This window comes from Diabrotica virgifera, chromosome 1 (genome assembly GCF_917563875.1).
Source record: "Diabrotica virgifera virgifera chromosome 1, PGI_DIABVI_V3a".
NCBI lineage: Eukaryota > Metazoa > Arthropoda > Insecta > Coleoptera > Chrysomelidae > Diabrotica > Diabrotica virgifera.
The window spans coordinates 215,971,539-215,993,599 of NC_065443.1; the positions used below are offsets into that span (position 1 = coordinate 215,971,539).

General features: G+C 34.3%; 1 protein-coding gene across 3 annotated transcripts in view; it reads left to right on the top strand.

The window, feature by feature from the left end:
- The window catches only part of LOC114326414 (casein kinase I), a 230,179-nt gene that overhangs the window by 128,530 nt on the left and 79,588 nt on the right, over positions 1–22,061 (top strand). For all 3 annotated transcript variants that reach the window (XM_028274774.2, XM_028274776.2, XM_028274779.2), the window contains exon 3: positions 13,287–13,622. In XM_028274774.2, coding sequence (XP_028130575.1) covers positions 13,287–13,622 — 336 coding nt within the window. The remainder of the gene's footprint in view (positions 1–13,286; positions 13,623–22,061) is intronic.

Consider the following 22,061-nt stretch of genomic DNA (forward strand, 5'->3'; position numbering starts at 1 on the left):
TGAAAATTAAAGATTTTGTTGAAAAAATCCGCTTTTTCCGGGAAAAGTTTTCGTCGAAGTAAATCGAAAAAAACACGTCTTTATACAGAATTTAATTGTGGTGAATTTTTATTTGAGTGTTTTTGGTGTAAAGTTAAAATCTTTGGAGTTATAGAGCAAAAATTGAAAAAAACACGATTTTCGGGCGCCATTTTGTTTATAAAAAAAGTAGCACACTATCTGCGGACTTTGCATACCAATATTATTAATATATACAATCATAAGATTCGATTCCAGCAATAAAATTGCTGGTAAATAACTTTTCTCAAAAATGGCCTATTCTCCGATAATCAGCCCAGACTATTTTGACAACAGTCACATTTAAGAAAATTAACCATAATAAACTTTTAGTTCTACATCTAATGCCAAATTGTCTCGAGGACAATACAAATAGGCAATTTTAAGCGCTCGAGTGTAATTCGGTAGGATTATTTCATGAATAAAACTGTATTTATAAATAATTTTAATATTTTATTGATATCGTCGTCTGAATATTTGCTAAACTGCGCTGTTGACTTTGACAAGTTGAAAAACATTAATTGTGATAGAAGAATGAATAAGAAAATAATGCTCCAATTTGTTTCTCAAACTTGTTTCCATTCGGCAATAGCCTCTCGAGTCACTCGAGCCCTGCTGGCTCTCGTGTCTATTGCCAGGCAATAAGTTTTCGAAAAATTGTCGCATTATTGTCAATTTATTCTCACTCTCTTATGACATTAATGTTGACAGTTTCATCTCGGAACATTTAAACAATCAGTAAAGAACCAATATGATGTAAAATAGAAATTGATGGCATTAGTAATGAACGAGTAATGGAAATAAAACACCTTGGAGTTACACTGTCCAGCTACGAAGACATGGACAAAGAAGTGAGAAATCAAGTACAACAAGCAAATAGACTGGCAGGATGCCTTAATAACACTATATGGCGAAACTGACATATTAACACTGAGATGAAGTCAAGAATTTATAAAGCCAGTGTAAGACATAGGCATCAGAAACAAGACCCGATACAGAATAATGACATATGCATCAGAAACAAGACCCGATACAGCCACAACACAAAGACTACTAGCAACGGCAGAAATGAGAGTACCCAGAAGAGGAAATACGTTGAGAGGTCGAAAGAGGAGTGAAGACATTAGAGGCGACCGCGCAAAAGATGGAGTGACAACCTTCCATAGAGGTATCAATCCGACAATGAACAAGCAGAATTGCTTATAAAGAGGAAGAAGAAGTATTGAATAAGCGGAACTTTGTTTTTCTGGATATATACTCAGTGACATTAGAAGTGTTACACATCGAAGGAATCATTTCTTCAACTTAATTTGTTGGCAACATGGTACATTTTCATCAAGAATGCAACGATAACATTGGCAAGACTTTTTATTGACATGTAATAAAAAAATTAATAATGTGTTTGGCGACCCCCTAGCTGAAAACACTCCTGTATACGTCTAGGCATTGACAAAATGAGATGATCGATGTCTGCTTGAGGCACTTCGTTCCAAGCAACTTGAATTTCATGGATTAACTGTGCCAGAGTCTGTGGAGGATGGTGCAAAATGAACAGTCTCCTCCCCATCATATCCCACACATAAACCTAGTTAACGGGATAGCCACGGCAAAAAACTAACGCCAGCTTCTTGGAGACAGTCCATAGTTCGTCGAGCAATATGGAGACGCGCGTTGTCTGTTGAAACAAAAGTGGTGATCCGCTACCACAGGCAATAACCCCCAAACCATTACTCCAACTGTCCTGTGTAGATGCCTCTCAACAGCAAACCCAATATCTCGTCGCTCTCCACGGCGGCGTCTTATCATCTTACGACCATCATGCATACCTAAACAAAATCGCGATTCATCTCTGAATGCTGCCACCCAATGCAATGCAATTCTCTGCACCAATTCCAACGTTGATGACAGTGGTCCGCAGTCAAAGGAAGCACTCGTCGTGAGAGGAATGAAAACAGTCCAAAGACTCGAATGCTACGGTATAGGAGTATAGGGTACGTATCAGTGGCGGCTTGTCCTATGAGGCAGGTGAGGCAGTGCCTCACCAGTATATCAATCGACTATTTACGTTATTTCGTTGTTTTATAATCAGTTTTTTAAATATAATTTAGCTTTTTGAAATTTCCTAAATACATACCTTTATTTTTATGAAAAAAATTAAAATAATCGGTACGGCCCCGACTCTTTATCTTATCTTATATATCCGTCTTCCACGTGCTATTCCAACTTTCTCAAATCATTACAGTTGAAGCATGCCTCACACCATCTGCAACAGTATGCGACAACGCCAACAGTAAAACCGGCAAAATTTGAAAAATGTGCCACCGATTCTAGGAACAAAATTCATCCATCCTTGAGGCTTGCCTCCGGCTCCGCGCAACGGAATAGGAATAGCCGAACGGCCTCAGGCTACGCGGAACGGAATGGGAATAGCCGAACTGAACCGACTAGTACAAGCACAAGTCGATTGTAGATCATAGCTTTCTATGTACGCGCGGTATATACGAATGGCTTATTATATTTTAAAAGTTTATGGATATGTATTTAAAACAGTGTTCATTTTAAATCATTGTTCATCATCATCTAATATATTGTTCTGAAGCTATTTTTTCTTTGTGGCATTTATGTAATTTATTATTCTAAATGAGAAATAAGATTATACAATTTAACTTCAAAAATGATTTTATTAACGTTTCCACTTCCACATCGGACGTTTACATACAAAAGTAGTTTTTAAGTGTTTCAAAAATGTTGTATGCTGTGGTTGTTTTTTTTTTTGTAATTTTTTTTTGAACATACATTCAAATCAGCGTGAGCAAAAGATTTAAGCGAATAATATTGCAACATGATTCCCACAGCCTTAGCTCATTCCCCATATCTTCCACGATTTTTGAAAAAACGCACACTCTTTTGTTATGTAAAACTTGAAGTTTTCAATATGGAATTGGAATTCAAAATAACTCTATGCACTGAGGCTGAAAGCATTTGAGTCGATCGCATAATTCACTGGAAAAGTTTTAGAGAACTAATCGACAGCAAATATTTCTTGATGATTTTTTGTCCGGAATTTTTTGTAGGGATATTTTAAATAAAAAATTTTTGTAGATTATTTGTCCGGGATTTTTTGTCCGGGGATTTCTTGTCTAGGGATAATTTGTGAGGATTTTTTGTCCGGGATTATTGGTCCTAGATTCGTCCTAGCATTATGACGTCACAAAATCAACCTTCTGGCCATTAGAGAAGCTAACCATAATAATAAAATTCCTCAGGTGTAGTGTGCCTCATCACCTTATACTATCACGAGCCGCCCCTGGTACGTATAGTAACAAGTCTACCTTCTACTACAAACCATTGGTAAGCGATCTGACGCATAGTAGCAGAACGGTCTCGCAGAGTCAGGGTCTAAAGCGCCCATCTTGACGCCCTGTGGTACACCTCGGTTGACCAGTTGGTCTTCTTCGTGTTCCTCTACCTTCATTTGTCCACACACGACACACTCGCATAACTGTCATTGCCGTACAATTAACACGGCGGCCAATTTCGTGATACGACAAACCCATATCTCTATAGGCAAAAATTCTACCCCTGCCAAAATCGCTAAAATGGTGGTAATTTTTCGCAATTAGACTGAGGAATAATAACCGCACCATATATAAAATTTCTGTACCAACCGTTCTTCATAAATGGGTCTTTTCACAAAAAAAATTTAAAGATAAAACTTTATTTTTACAAAAAATATTAAAGATAAAACATTGATATCATAGCATGCTTTAAAAATAGTCATTGTGCTGCCAAAAGATTAAGTTCAAGAAATGATTCCTTCTGGGTGTAACACTTCTAATGTCACTGAGTATATTTTTCTATTCCTCGTAAGGTGTACAGCTGCCTAAGCGTGTGCTCACTACGGAGACCAAAGGATGGTATCCTAGTCTAGAGCATAGTATCCTACTCTTCATATTCGTGAATTCTGGCATTCAAAATAATGCATTATATTTATAGCGATCGAAAATATTATAGTTTCGATCGCCAGGTAAAATAAATACATTATTTTAATTGAGAGAATTCACGAATATGAAGAGTACGATACCATGCTCTAGGCCAGCGGTCCGCAACCCTGGGGTCGCGAAAGATCTTTATGAGGTCGTCAAAAAAGTCAACAAGGTCCTGTACTTATCGAATTTTATTAAGGTTTATGCGTAAAATATAACCTATAATCTTCTTTTACTTACACAATTACACAAAGTCCTTAAAACTGAGAAAATAAGTTTGTGGATAGACGAAATCAGTGCTGAAAACTACGAGATGTTTGCATGTTTGAGAAATTTTCTGAAGAAAACAATATAAAGCTCGAAGAAGAAATTAAAACCAAAATCATTACATTATGCATCTTACAAGCCTTAAGCAATACTTGGTAATACGATTCCCAGATACGTCACACTGCGACCAAATTAATCCATTTACTTGTGATCTTAACACTGTGAAGATGAACTTAAAAGAATAGGAGCAGCTGATCGATTTATTGTCCGATGAAAGCCTTCGATCTATTTTCAAAATCACGGATCTATCCAAGTTCTGGATAATGATGAAAAAGGAATATGCACTGTTATACAAAACATATCTGCTGAAATTGCTGCCATTCGCATCTACATACCTGTGCGAGACAGCTTTCTCCACATTGACTGCTATAAAAACAAAATATCGCTCCAGCCTTAACGTAGAACCTGATTTAAGGGTGTCTCTTTCTGATAATATACCACCAAGAATTAATATACTGATTGCAAGTGTGCAAGCACAAGGTTCACATTAGTTTGTAAACTTACGTATAAGTATCTATTTTTGAAGTTATACTTCTTTACGGGCGTAATGACGGTGAAATTTTATATGGGAAAACCTAGCGACCGGGCGCATGCGCATTATAACTTTGTTCTGATTGGATGTTCAAATGACATGACAAAAATTATCCAATATGGCAGCTGTGGCACAGCTGTGGGACTGTGCATGGTTTGGTTATAATGTATGCTTGTTGCGTTTTAAAATTTGTAGGAAGAGAAACAACAAACAAAAAGTTAGTTAATGGTTATACTGCCTTTTTAAATAGTTTTCATATTATATTTTTGGACTTATTTACATAGAAGAGATGATTGTTGCATGCCAATGTGAAAGCTCATCAAACTGTGCCTAGTATGAGTGCCGCAGATCTCGCCTATTCAAAGCTAAAGAATCTTTCACTGGTAAGTGTTTTATAAATAGTTGATCAAATTTTGTTATGATATTTGAACATAGCCACTTTGCACGACGCAAGTGATTGCGAAATTTATTAGTCGTTATACGGGCTCCGATACCTACCTTGAACCTACCAAAATACATAAGTAGTATGTAATACTTTTATCTACATAATTTGATTACCATCAAAATTTCTATCAATATTCACCTAATATACTGTCTTCTTACTCTATGTTTTGTTGTATTTTTTCAATTCTAAATCATTTCAATTCAAAATCAAAATAATTTGATTTACATAAGTTAAAAATGTCAAAAGGTTAATCTGTTTAGTTAGACGATCTTCGCACATAATGACAAGCTGTCTCTGTGGCGAAGTTTTAATGCGGGTGAATCCCAATACAACGCAAATACCAGCCGCGTGGTAAGTTGGTTCGAATCCCAATAGAAACTTTTATTTTTTTATTTTTTTTTATACATTTTATGATTGTAAGTATATTTATTATATAATTTTATTTTCAGAAAATACGTATTTAGTTAAAAATTTTTCCAACAATTAATGTTCAGAAATCATTTGTGGCATTTTTAATGTGTTTTTTGGCACTGTTTTAATAAAAATGTTTGAGAAGTAGTAAGTATAAATTAATTTAATATTTAAATAAAATATAAATAAAAAGTATATTAATTTCGTTTATAATCATATAATCATATAATAGAAGTATAACTTCTTACGTGCGTACAAAGTACACACACATTCTTTTTTTTTTAATAAAATGTTAAAATAATGGCTTGTCTCATTTAATGCCATCGTAAATATTATGTTAAATGCATAGTTTGCTCTAATATTACTTTCCAAAATAAATAAACTCTTCAACATAATTTTCGAAATAAAAACCGCTAAGTACAACATGGAGGATAATTGAAGTTTACCTTAATTTCGTCCTGAAACAACCTTTGCACTTGTTATTTTAGTGATTTTTTTTCTGGGGTCGCTCATAACTCTTTTTTTACTTTTGGGGTCGCAATATCAAAAAGGTTGCGGACCGCTGCTCTAGGCTAGGATACCATCCTTTGGTCTCCGTAGTGAGCAAACCCTAAGGGAGCCACTTCTGCTTTCGCCTTATACTTTCCATTAATCTACCTGCTTAAATACTCCACGACGCGACGCATAAATATTTATTATAAGTGAAATGCAGTTTATATACCAAATTATAAAACCGCAGCATGTCTAACCTTGCCACAACGCGATTGGTGTATGTCTATTTTAGAACATCGTAAGCACCTTAATCCATTAGAGCAGGTGCTTAGGTTGTCGTAATTTTTAAAAATTTGTGGTTTTTTGTTTTTAATTCGAAAAGAGACATGCTATGTTACGGCGTTTAGTTTTTGGCATCGTTTGGGTCAACTAAAATTAATGTCGACAGATCGTACGATTTCCTGAAAGTTTTGTGAGTAACTTTTATTGAAAGATCTACGGATTATGTTTATTAAAATTCCCGAAATGTCGACTTTACCGAGAATTTCCTCGATCGATCTTACCAGGGACGCCTTTTCTCGTTACAACGTAACGTTGTGATATTCCTCGTTGATTTTAATAAGGCCATTTCTTGGAATCTTAAATTGGTTTAGGTATAATCTGTTACACTGCCCTGATTATAACTGAAATATCTTATATAATCGTAAGAACAAAAGTAAACATTAATACGATAAGTACGTTAAAATTCACTAAGAAAAAGAAGACATATAAAAAAAATTTATGTGGAAAATTTTAAATAAACCAAACGTATAAGTATGTAAAGAAAAAGTATTATTTAGGCTAACATTATTCAGCTAAATTCCAATAGCAAAAATACAGGCAAAACCCAAAAATATATCTACAGCAGAACAACAAATTGTTCAGATCATCATCATTCATCATCAATCAGCCCTGATTTGCCCATTGTTGAATATAGGCCTCCTGTAGATAGTTTCATCTTCTTCTGTTCTGCGGTTCTGCTTTGCAATTGATCACAATTAGTTTGAGGTCGTCAGTCCATCACGTTGGGGGGTCTTCCTAGGCTTTGCTTGTCTGCCCGTGGTGTCCACTCAAGCAATTTTTTTCTCCATCTGTCTTCTTTCATTCTTGCAACATATCCCGCCCACCTCCATTTTTGCCTTGTAATACGCTTATTTAATTGTTCAGAAATACAGGGTGTCCAGAAAAGTAATTTTGACACTGGATTATTAAATTCTGAGGTATTCTAGTACTAAAAGGTAGGTACTCTTGCTTTAAGTCAGCAGGATGCATCGTTTTCTACAAAAATCGATTTGAAAAATTTTTCGTGTTTTGAATTTACAAGAAATTTTTTGTGACAAGTAGTAGGTATATAAAATGTTCTCAACTTTATTAAATGAATTATACACGGTGTAACAAAAATGCAGGTCATAAATTAAATCACATATTTTGGGACCAAAAATAGATCGATTTAACCTAACTTACCTTAGTACAAAAATGTGTACATAAAAAAGTTACAGCCCTTTGAAGTTACAAAATGAAAATCGATCTTTCTCCATATATCGAAAACTCTTAGAGATTTTTTATTGAAAATGGACAAGTGGGATTCTTATGACAGGAAAATCTTAAAAAAAATTATAGTGAAATTTGTGCACCCCAAACTTTTGCGTACGTTCCAATTAAATGATTATTGTGGTACCATTAGTTAAACACAATATTTGTAAAACTTTTTTGCCTCTTAGTATTTTTTCGATAATCTAGTTCTTATCGAGATGCGGCTTCTTTTTTAATATGTTTACATAAACATTTTATGGGGGTTTTGTTCTTTTAAACCCCCCAAATATTTGTATACGTTCCAATTAAACTATTATTGTGGTACCATTAGTTAAACACAGTGTTTTTAAAACTTTTTTGCCTCTTACTATTTTTTTGATAAGGCAGTTTTTATCGAGTTGCTGCTTCTTTTTTAATATGTTAACATAAAAATTTTATGGGGGTTTTGTTCCTTTAAACCCCCCAAATGTTTGTGTACGTTCCAATTAAATTATGATGTGGCTTCTTTTTTAAATTGGTTCAAAACATACCTAAAAATGTAAATTTTCATGTTATTACCAGGTCTCTATAGTCACACGTAGTTAGTAATATACACTGTGTCCGTAAAGTATGGAACAAATTATTTTTTAGCTAAACAGAGCATTTTAAGAAATAATCCTGAAACACGTCGATTTTTGATTTTAATTTACGGTGTTTTAAAATAATATTCTAATATACAGGGTGAATTACTTTCGAGTAATGACGTCACCGCCATTTTTTTTAAATGGAACACCCCCATTTTGTCTCAATTTTCGGATTACTCTAGCTGAGCTGATTCCAAAAATGTATCACATATTGATTCAAATTGGTACAGGGTGGACAAAAATACAATAGTTTTGTGTATGCTCATATTATTAAAGTTTAATTAATTTTTGATATTAAATTAAAATATTCAACTAAACAATATCAAAAATTAATTAAAATTAAAATATAATTAAAATATCTAAAATAAAATAAGTATTTTCGAAAATATTGTTAATTTAACTAACGCGTTACTGTATGAACACACACAAATCTATTGTATTTTTGTCCACCCTGTACCAATTTGAATCAACATGTGATACATTTTTGGAATCAGCTCAGCTAGAGTAATCCGAAAATTGAGACAAAATGGGGGTGTTCCATTTAAAAAAAATGACGGTGACGTCATTACTCGAAAGTAATTCACCCTGTATATTAGAATATTGTTTTAAAATACGGTAAATTAAAATCAAAAATCGACGTATTTCAGGATTATTTCTTAAAATGCTCTGTTTAGCTAAAAAAGAATTTGTTCCATACTTTACGGACACAGTATACAAAAATGTGGTGGATTTGACAAATATTCAAAATATCTCCATAAAAACTGGCTTTACGAAAAAGTACTAAGAGGCAAAAAAGTTTTAAAAACATTGTGTTTAACTAATGGTACCACAATAATAATTTAATTGGAACGTACGGAAAAGTTTTGGGGGTTTGAGGGAACAAAACCCCCATAAAAAATTTTTATGGGGTGCACAAATTTCACTATAATTTTTTTTTTAAGATTTTCCTGCCATAAGAATACCACATGTCCATTTTCAATAAAAAATCTCGAATAGTTTTCGATATATTGGAAAAAATCGATATTCATTTTGTAACTTCAAAGAACTGTAACTTTTTTATGTGCACATTTGTACTAAGGTAAGTTAGATTCAATCGAACTATTTTTGGTCCCAGAATATGTGATATAATTTATGACCTGTATTTTTGTTACACCCTGTATATAATTAATATTAATAAATATTAATATATGTTTTTCATAATTTTGTTAACTACTTCTATTCAGAAAAAATAAATATTATTGAGATATGCATTTAGCTTTTAACGTATAGATCAAATGTTTGTATTATGATTTTGATTATTTTATATAGCACGCCTTGGAAATTTTAGTTGACTGTTCTCAGTTCTAGTAAATTATAGACAGATAAACAGGTTTACATTTTTGCGAACTGATAACTGGATTAATTATGTCGTTTCTCTAAAACTCTTAATTGGTACTCCCAAAGAATAACTCGCAGTAATGTATACTGAAATATAAGTGAAATACTGAATTAAGTATTCTTCCAGAATATCGCCTTTTGTTTTTCATAATTTTAGTTGAGATTTATCCTGGTACTTGTTGTTTATCATACTTTTCACACTATCGCCCGATATCTTTCAGGAATCCATGACAGTTTGTCAAAATACTGTACTCATACTGCCGTTCTTTTCTTTCGCTGATCAGATGGTCTTCCTTATCTTTAATCATTTCGTTGTTTGCTTGGAATCCGTTTTTTATCATTATACTTCTCTCGTAGAGTTAAATTTTCACTTTGCCCTTGTTCTTTCCACTCTGCCAGAAAGACTTTCTCGTATAAACCTGGACCCCGCGTACCAAAAAAAGTTGATTAATAGCAAGCTGAAAATTTGTTAATAGCTTAACGGTGTCTAGTAGGACAAACTTTGATGTATGGGAACACTGGAACAGGGGAAGTTTTAATTGTGGAACAGGTTAAAAATTTGGAACGTCTGACTACGAAAACGTTCCATGTATTTTGTCGGACAGAACTTCCAATTGATTTGTTACCATTTCATTAAACTCTCATGCAAAAATCAGACTGGTGTTTATCACCAATTGGGCATTTTAATGAGTGGAACACGAAGAACATGTTAAATGACAGGAATCATGTTGCTTGGTAATAGCAGTCTGATTTTTGTATGAGAGTTTAATGAAAGGGTAACAAATCAATTGGATGTTCTGTCCGACAAAATACGTGGGACGTTTTCGTAAGCTGACGTTCCAAATTTTAAAACTGTTCCACAATTAAAACTTCCCCTGTTCTAGTGTTCCCGTACATCAAAGTTTGTCTGACCAGACACCGTTAAGCTATTAACAAATTTTCAGCTTGCTATTAATCAACTTTTTTTGGTACGCGGGATCCAGGCCTATATACTTTTTTATGAGTTTATTTATTAATTTTATTTTAAGTCATCATCATCATCATCATCATCAATGGCGTTACAACTCTTCGTGAGTCTTTGCCGCGTTTACTATTGCCTTCCATGTTTGTCGGTCCTGTGCCACTATTTCCCATTTTCTCAATCCCATTTTCTCCAGATCTTCCCTGACTGCAACTTTCCACCTTTTTCTAGACCGTCCTCCTATATACTTCCCATCTGGCCTTTCCCAAAACACATTGTTTATAAAGGGATTGAGATCAAACACTATCTGAGTCTATTGGCCTTTATGCCTTTATATATCGGACTATACTTTCCGAAGAGAGACTGTAAAGCTCAATTTATCATAAGGGGCATGTTGAAGAATCGTCTGATATGAAAGGCATTGGCTAGTTTATAGTACAACGGGGCGGAGTGACAACGGGGACGTGCGCCGTCTATTGTTCTAAAGCACGTGCGCCGTCCACGTTCCGTCATAAGATAAATTGAGCTTAACTCGTTATTGTAATATAATTTAATAATAATTTAATAGCAAGTCACTTACTGTCACTGGCTGTTGCGTTTAGTAAATTTCAATTTCCGACTTATCATCGACTTTTTCGTATGCTTTAAATTTAAATGATGCTAATAATTTAAACACACGGGTAAAAATTCGTGGACTCAACTGTACATAGGTACTGACTTCTGGAAATAAGTGGTGCAATTTATGTTGACTAGGGGGCTGGCATGCAGTTAACTACATAACACTACTCATCATCATCATCATTCTCTTTGCCTTATCCCTATGCGGGGTCGGCTTCCCTAATTGCATTTCTCCACACAACTCTATCTTGGGTCATAGCAGTGTTAATCCCCTTTACCAACATGTCCTGCCTTATCGTCTACCCCCAGGTCTTCTTTGGTCCTCCTCTCCTACTCCTTCCAGGAATCTGCACTTCAGCTATTCTTCGTATTGGGTGATTAACGTCTCGACGTTGGACATGACCAAACCATCTTAACCTATGCTCTCTCATTTTGGCATCAATTGGTGCTACACCTAGACTTCCCCTAATATACTCATTTCTAATTTTATCCTTCTTTGTCACTCCACTCATCCATCTAAGCATTCTCATTTCCGCCACATGCATTCGTTGTTCCTCTTTCTTTTTCACTGCCCAACATTCAGTTCCGTGCATCATAGCCGGTCTTATGGCTGTTTTATAGAATTTTCCCTTCAGCTTCATTGGGATTTTTCTGTCACACAACACACCACTCGCTTCTTTCCACTTCATCCGTCCAACCCTAATTCTACTGCATGCATCTCCATCTATTTCTCCATTACTCTGTAATACCGATCCTAGGTACTTAAAACTATTGCTTTTCACAATCATTTCACCATCCAAAGATACCATTTTATTTGTAGTAACTCCATCTTTAAATGAACATTCCAAATACTCTGTTTTTGTCCTACTATGTTTTAAACCTTTTTCCTCCAGAGCTTGTCTCCACTGTTCCAGTTTTTGTTCTAAGTCTCTTTCACTATTTCCTATTAACACTACATCATCAGCATACATTAGGCACCATGGAATACTACCCTGTAGTTTCGCAGTTATCTGGTCCAAAACTAATGAGAATAAATAAGGACTAAGCACCGAGCCTTGGTGCAATCCTACTTTCACCTGAAATTTATCAGTCTCTCCCACACCTGTCCTAACACTAGTCGTTACTCCCTCATACATATCTCTCACAATCTTTACATATTCGCCAGGGACTCCTTTCTTATTGAGTGCCCACCACAGAATCTCTCGAGGAACTCTATCATATGCTTTCTCGAGATCAATGAATACCATATGAGCGTTGGTCTCTTTATTCCTGTATTTTTCCATCAGTTGCCTTACAATGAAAATTGCATCTGTTGTTGATCTGTCCTGCATAAAGCCAAATTGATTATCGGATATTTCGGTTTCTTCACGTATCCGTCTATCAATTACTCTCTCCCATATTTTCATGGTGTGGCTAAGTAGTTTTATAGCCCTGTAGTTTGTGCATTGTTGTATGTCTCCCTTGTTTTTGTAGATAGGTACTAAAATACTGCTTCTCCATTCGCCTGGCAGTTGTCCAACTTCCATAATTCTATTAAATAGACCTGCTAGCCAACTTATTCCTGTCTCTCCCAATGCTCTCCATACTTCCCCAGGAATATCATCTGGTCCGACTGCTTTTCCTTTCTTTATTTTTTGAAGTGCTTGAGCCACTTCCTCGTTTGTTATTCTGGTAACCATTGCTGTTACTGTCTCCGTTAACTCCACTCCACGTTAACTACATACCACTACTACATAGTCAAAAATGCAATTACTAATTACAAACAAAAGTAATGTGACTTAAATGTGACAGTTACTTAATATTGAAGAGAAGAAATATTGTTTTGTTTTTAAAATAAACTAAAATAATAACGAAAGCTTGTTTAACAGATTTTCCTTTGTTGCAGTGGGGATTCCGCAAATAAAGTGGTGCGGTTCCGAAGGTGACTACAACGTGATGGTGATGGAACTGTTGGGTCCGTCGCTCGAAGATCTCTTCAATTTCTGTTCGCGCCATTTCTCACTAAAGACGGTCCTGTTATTGGCCGATCAGTTGATCTCGCGTACTGACTTCATCCATTCGAGGAACTTTATCCACCGAGACATTAAACCCGACAATTTTTTGATGGGATTGGGCAAAAAGGGGAATCTCGTGTACATAATCGATTTCGGATTGGCGAAAAAGTACAGGGACGGACGGACCCATCAGCATATACCCTATAAAGAAAATAAAAATTTAACAGGTGAGTTTTAAACTATTATACCTTTATATAATAATTCATTAAATATAACCAGAAATGTGTTCCGAAGAAAACTTTTGTTTAACTTGTGATACTAACGTTGAACTGGTATACAATGTGTCAATTTGGAAAGGTACCACCCTCTATAATTTGGTCCTTATAGAAAATCTAAAAATATGCAAAAAAATGTCAATTTTATTTGTGGGGGACATTTTGTAAACCAGTTTTCAACTAAATAACATCAACATTCTAGTGCGGGCAGACCCAACCCCCAAAATATTTAATGGAAATGGGGGTTGAGTGATACTTCATTTTAAAGGTCGTTCAACCACCTTTTTAAAAATACCACAATATATATTTATTTTCAGTACTTTTGGAAAAATCTCAATATTCTAAAAAAGCTTTGGAGTTCCGAACTCGATACTTAATATCGTTAGGGTTTTACTTGATTTTTCCAAGAGTACTAAAAAAAATATAATGTATGTGGTATTTTTAAAAAGGTAGTTGAACGACTTTTAAAATGTGGTATCATTCAACCCCCCGTTTCACACTCTAGCTGGGTTGAGTGATAGCGGGTTCCACACACAACCCCCAAAATCTTTAATAGAAAGGAGAGTTGAATGATACCTCATTTTAAAGGCCGTTCAACTAGTTTTTCAGAAACACCACATACATTATATTTCTTTTCAGTACTTTTGGAAAAATGAAGTAAAACTGTAAAGATATTAAGTATCGAGATCTGAAGGCCAAAAATTTTTTAGAGTATTGAACTCCAAATTGAATTTTTGTTGACGTATTGGAGTATTTTTAGTATGTTTTTCAGTACTTTTGGAAAAGTCAAGTAAACCCGTAAAGATATTAAGTATCGAGAACAGAACTCCAATTTTTTTTGGAATATTGAGTCTAAGATTTTTCCAAAAGTACTGAAAAGAAATATAATGTATGTAGTATTTTTGATAAGGTAGTTGAACGACCTTTAAAAAGAGGTATCACTCAACCCCCCTTCCATTAAAGATTTTAGGGGTTGTGTCCGCTCCCGCTAAAGGGTTGATGTAATTTTGTTGAAATCTGGTCTACATACAAGATGTCCCCCTCACAAATATTGACGTGTTTTTGCATATTTTTAGATTTTTTGTAGAGACCAAATTATAGAGGGCATATTTTTTCAAATTGACACACTGTACAGGGTGAGGCAGATAACTGGCCTATTAGAAATATCTCGAGAACTAAAGGCAACAGAATCATGAAAATTGGAATACAGGGGTTTTGAAGGATGATCTATTAAATGAAAATATTTTCATCTCTTATAACTTTGTTTTTTTAATGGGACACCCTGTATTTTTTTTTCATTTTTGGATTCCCTTCGATGTCTTCTTTCTTAAAATATGAGGATTTGTAATGTTATACAGGGTATTTTAAAAGATAATTACGTTTTTTTATTAATTTCGTAGCAATATTCACACCCTGTAGAATTGTAGTAGTTTGACAACTAAAACTCTACTTACCTTCAAATAATTTTTAATATAGTCTACTATTGTTAAGAATCATTAGTATAGCCAAATTTATAATTTTAGTATACAGGGTTGGTCGAAACTCGGAATGAGTATTTTCTGAGTTTTCTTAAATGGAACACCCTGTATTTTAGTATTGTAATGAAATGATAATTTATGATACTTTTTTATTTCTTAAGCATTCCCTACACCTAACTGCTTTAATTTGTGCTTAATTGTTAGTCGCACCAACAATCTTAACTACGTAGGTATTTTGATAGCTAAACCATTATTGGTAATTTTGAAGGATCAGTCTGGATTAATATGTATTTATTTCTGAAAAATTATTTGTGATTGAATATTTTCACGGCCAACCTAATAAAATGTTACGTATTTTTTGTTGCAAGTAATGTTTAGCTTGAATCATCAATAACTCACAAATTAAAGCAGTTAGGTATAGGGAATACTTATAAAATAAAAAAGTACTATGAAATATTATTTCATTACAATACTAAAATACAAGGTCTATTTAAGAAAACTCAGAAAATATTCATTCCGAGTTTCGACCAACCCTGTATACTAAAATTTCAAAATTAGCCATACTAATAATTCTTAACAATAATAGACTATATTAAAAATCACTTGAACGTAAGCAGAGTTTTTAATGTCAAACTATTACAATTCTACAGGGTGTGAATTTTGCTACGAAATTAATAAAAAAACGTAAATATCTTTTAAAATACCCTGTATAACATTACAAAAACTCATATTTTAAGAAAGAAGATATTGAGGAGAATCCAAAAATGTAAAAATATACAGGATGTCCCATTAAAAAAACCAAGTTATAAGCAACTTCCGGTATAACCGGAAGTTGCAAAGAGATGAAAATATTTTCATTTAATAGATCATCCCTCAAAACCCCTTTATTCCAATATTCATGATTCTGTTGCTTTTAGTTCTCGAGATATTTCTAATAGGCCAGTTATCTGCCTCACCCTATATAGTTGTATAGTACTCATTATTGGGCAGATAAATGATAAAACAACAATGGATGCATATTTATTATGTCCCATGGACAAAATGAGAGTTAGGGCTTGTTTTCATATAGGCGGTTTGCCAACGGTTGACGCCGCGGTTAGCCGACGTTTGCATCGTACACATGAGAGCGATTGACTGGCGGTATCATTCCTCCCCTAGTAAAGTAAACTTACCGCCGCGATTTGACGACGGAAGGATTGCATATTGTTCGATTCCATTTGTTTCTTGGCAACTCGAACCGCGGTGGTTGGGTTTTTCAGGTAAACCGCGGCGTCAAACGTGGCAAACCGCCCTATCTGAACAAGGCCTAAGTACATATTAGGAAATATATTGCTACTCAATTTAAAGGTACCTTTAGTCACATATATCTATTATTTTTTCATGTTAACCTGTTACTCTGTTACCTGTTTACAAATCAACCATCCTGTATATTTTAAGGTTTAGCGACTTTATAATACAAACTGTAATAATTTACCCAAATCTATATCTTATCGCCTTGTTAAATAAACAAATGTATAATTTGACTTGTCTTGAAAATAGAAATAACCTTGGCAAATGAGTATAAATATGAATGCAAAGTAAGTCTGGTTAATATCAAGATATAAGTAAAGTAAGTGTCAGGTTTTAAGAACGAGCTGTAATGTATTTTCTTTAAGTAGAGACACCAGATGATTTTTTATTTAGTGGAATCAAAGTTTTGTAATAAAAAGTTAGTGGATACCAATTTTTATTCAAACCCAGTAAATTGTTCAACTTAGCCTGACAGCCAATGTCATATGCAGTTGTTTTGTTATTTAATAAATGAAGAACAACTGTTTTGTTTTGAATTATAAACAAAGGCAGTCTACAAGACCAAGCGTCAGATTTTGTATTATTATTAATTGTAATAGCATGCTAAAACCATGGTAATGGTACATTATATTCAGAATTTATAGGCCGTGGTCTGGAATTTGTTATCTGTCTGGAATAGTGACTGATGATAAGGCAGTCACTATCAAAGGCGATACGACAGTGAACCTAACTTCTTCTAGCACACTCGTGATCTTTCTTGAGTATTTGCGCTATTTATCGCATGCATGTGCCTCTAGGAACCTTGGTCGAAATCGGTATTAGAATCTACGGTGTGTATGAAGAGAGGTTTTTTATTTCGCATCTCTGAGATCCACAATATCTGTACGTGCAGATTCTCTTCTTTATACTTAAAGTTATTCGTGTGTTTTTGAATTAATGATAGCCCTTCTGGTTATCCGTAGCCAATGGTGTCATGTTCTACCAAGGATATATGCTTCTTCGAATTAAATTTGATGGGTGTTTTGTGTAATGCTCTGTTTAAAATTTCTGATTTTTTGTAGTGACCAATCCGACAGGTCCTCATGTGTTTGGTCAGACGAGTATTTTCACTACGTTTTGATGTGTCAATTCACACTGAACCACAACTAAAGTAATACCCTGTAATGGGAGTTCACTACGATACAAAGTACCATAATGGAACACCTACCGCGAAAGCATACACTGCTTGACTAGAATTATTATTATTATTAAGTTAATAAATTATGTTGTAACCAACAGAGATACACATCCATCAAAAATAATCGACGTAAGGTGCCTTAACTCAGCAGATGTAGTTAGCGACCATAGCCTAGTAAATACTTCACACCCAAGAGGGCAGCACCAACACAAACAAAAATCAAAGTCGAAGGACTAAATACGGAATCCACGAAATATTTATACAGGAAAATAATGTCAGAGAAGATTGCTGAGAATAACTCAAAAATAACAGAATCAACGCTGCATCAGAATCACTTGGAGAGAGAAAAGTAACGAATACTAACATATTAAAGAAGAAAACCCCGTGGTTTAGAGAGGAAGGGAAGATAAAATGTAAAGAAAAGAAGAAAGCCTTTTTACAATACTGAACAAAACAAACACAACAGACATACCGGTGGCACCCAAAATCCCGACAGCCAAAATCCCGACACGCCAGAATCCCGACACCCCAAAATCCCGACATGCCAAAATCTCGACATGTCAAAATCCCGACATGCCACAATCCTCGCATAAGTAAAAATCCCGACCACTACATTTTGAGTATTGATTTTTTCCTTTTCAAATGCAGTACCAAATCATATATTATAGAGTATTGAAATTGAAAAATTCACTTCATTTTATAATGTAAAAGCTCTACTTACTGAAATAGACGGTTGTAAGTGACTTGATAATATCGATTATATGAAAGTAAACTTGAATTGAGGATTTGATTTTATATTGAACTATACATATATTGGCAAAAAAAGAAAAATAATTTAATTCATGTACCTGTGTTTGAAATTTTATTTAGAAAATTAGTTCATATTTAATGGTAAATACTTTTGTTTCGTAACCAAAAATAAAAAACACATGTCCATAAACAAAAAACCAGAAATAAATGTAATTATATGTTTAAAAAGAAATTAACAAACCTTGACCAAAACACAGTATTTTTTATTGGATTAAAACTTTACAATCAACTTCCAAACAATTTAAGAGAATTAGAGATTTGTCGGGATTTTGGCTGTCGGGATTTTGGCGTGTAGGGATTCTGGCGTACCGGGATTTTGGCATGTCGATATTCTGGCCGTTCCAGATTTTAGCTGTCGGGATTTTGGCTGTCGGGATTTTGGGGTAGACCCCAGGCATACAACCACTACAAACGAATCAGAAACGAAAAGAATACTTTAGTGAGACAAATAAAAAGGGAGCACTGGCAAAGTTTCTCAAAACAGATGGAACACGACTTCTACGGAAAACAAAAAGAAGTATGGAGAATGATCAGAGGGCAACGAAAGGAGATGAACGAATTAATAAAAATGAAACACATTCAGAAGGAAACATGGGCAGACTACTTCCGATCTCTATTTGCTAAAGGCGACGATAATGAACCACCAACACCTGAAGTTACGACAAACGAAGAAATAAACATCGAGGAGGAAGAGGTAAAGAAAGCATTAAGAAAATTAAAAAACAGAAAATCTCCAGGAGAGGACAGAATATCGAACGAACTCCTAAAGTCGGAGGACAAGATCTAACTAAACAACTATTAAAACTAATACAAAAAATAATAGAACAAAACAGAATACCACAAGAATGGAGATCAAGCATCCTAATACCTCTCTTCAAGAAGAGATAAATCGGACCCGGAGAATTACAGAGGAATTAACTTATTAAACACAACATTAAAATTAACAACCAAAGTGATAACAAACAAATTGAATGAAATTATACCATTAGCAGAAGAACAACAAGGTTTTAGGTCGGGAAGGTCATGCACTGACGCTATATTTATAATGAGGCAAGTTCAAGAGAAATCGTTGGAATACAACAAACCGGCATATTTATGTTTCGTGGACCTTAAGAAAGCATTTGACAGGGTAAAATTAAAGGTTATCAAAACGTCAAAAGGTTTGACAGGGTCAAAAAATCGTTATCCATTTGTTATACTCGAGAGAGGGTACCTAACTCTAGGAATAATTAAAAAGATCGAAAACATCTACCAGAACAACACAATAAAAGTAAAAGTGGAAGATGAACTAACTGACCCAATTGAAGCCGACAATGGGATAAGACAGGGGAATTCCTTGAGTCCTTTATTGTTCAACCTGATCATGGACAAAATAATAAGGGAAGTGGGAACTGGGAAAGGATACTAAATGGGAATCAAACAACTTAAAATAATCTGCTATGCAGACGATGCAATACTAATCTCTCAAAGTGAAGATGATTTACAATGTATGCTGCATCAATTTATCACAACCGCCAGATTTATCATGTTAATTTCCCCAAAAGAGACAAAATGCATGGTTATAACAGCAGATCCAATAAGATGTAAATTAGAGCTGGAAGGTCAGATAATAGAATAAGTGATGAAGTTTAAATACCTAGGCATCACACTATCTAGCTACGGAAGGCTCGAAACAGAAGTGGAAGATCAAGTGAATAGAGCAAACAGAGCCGCAGATTGCCAGAATGACACAATATGGAGAAATAAAAATATCGAAAAAGAAATGAAAGGCAGAATTTACACAACAGTCATCAGACCAATAATGACATACGCGGCAGAAACACGACTCGTCACAGTGAGGACAAAATGATTGCTCGAAACAGCGGAGATGAAAACCCTTCGCAAACTCGATGGTAAGACTCTATGGGACAGAGCTAGAATTGCAGATATACGACGGAGATGCAAGGTGGATAACATTAATAATTGGGTAAGAAACAGAAGAATAGAATGGAATGACCACATAAGCTGAATGGCAACAAATAGAGTAGTCAGGACAGCGAGAGACGGTTCCCCAATAGGAAGACGATCAGTGGGAAGACCACGAAAACGATGGGACGACAACTTAATAGAGGCACATTGAAAAAATAGACAGAGTCATGTCTATACAAAAAGAAGAAGAGAAGAAAAGTTAATAATAAAGTATCCATTATACAGGGTGTCCCGAAAAGATTGGTCATAAATTATACCACAGATTCTGAGGTCAAAAATAGATTGATTGAACCTCACTTACCTATATACAATAGTGCACACAAAAAAAGTTACAGCCCTTTGAAGTTACAAAATGAAAATCGATTTTTTTCAATATATCGAAAACTATTAGAGAGTTTTTATTGAAAATGGACATGTGGCATTCTTATGGCAGCAGCATCTTAAATAAAAATTAAAGTGAAATTTGTGTACCCCATAAAAAATTTATGGAGGTTTTGTTCCATTAAACCCCCCCAAACTTTTGTGTACGTTCCAACTTCATTATTAGTGTGGCACCATTAGTTAGACACACTGTTTTTAAAACATTTTTGCCTCTTAGGACTTTTTCGATAAGCCAGTGTTTATCGAGATATTTTGAATATTTATCGAATCCACCACATATTTGTATATGGTTAAGTACGATTATAGAGACCTGTTAATAATCTGAAAATGTATTTATAATTTACATTTTTAGGTATATTTTGAAAAAGAAGCCACATCTCGGTAAAAGGTGACTTATTAAAAAAATACTAAGAGGCAAAAAAGTTTTAAAAACACTGTGTTCAACTAATTGTACCACATTATTAGTTTAATTGGAACGTACACAAACATTTGGGGGGTTTAAAGGAACAAAACTCCCATAAAATGTTTACGTAAATTTATTAAAAAAGAAGCCGCATCTCGATAAAAACTGGCTTATCGAAAAAATACTAAGAGGTAAAAAAAGTTTTAAAAACGTAGTGTTTAACTAATGGTACCACAATAATGGATTAATTGGAACGTACACAAAAGTTTGGGGGGTTTAAGGGATCAAAACTCCCATAAAATTATTATGGGGTGGACAAATCTCACTATAATTTTGTTTTAAGGTGATCCTGCTATAAGAATGATACATGTCCATTTTCAATAAGAAATCTTTAATAGCTTTCGATATATTGAAAAAAATCGATTTTCATTTTGTAACTTCAAAGGGCTATAACTTTTTTTATGAGCACATTTGTATTAAGGTAAGTTAGGTTCAATCGAAATATTTTTGACTCCAGAATGTGTGGTATAATTTATGACCAATCTTTTCGGGACACCCTGTATATAAACTTACGTGCATAGAAATCGGCCCACCTAAAAATTTGGTCATTTTTGAAGTCTCGTATTTCCTAAACCTGTTGGCTGATTTAAGTGATTCTTTTAATATGTTATAGCCTTATTCTTCAACAATATCGCTGTAATAATATTATTGTTAAACAGGTTAGTGTTATTTTATACAGGGTGTAACAGTGATAGTGTGTTTTTTCTCAAAGTTCGGAACACCCTGTGGAATATTCTAGCATATATAAAATATTGAAATTAAAACTCAACTGCAGCCTTAGGCTATCTTAACATTTTGCTTTTTGATTCATTCGCTTATGTTGG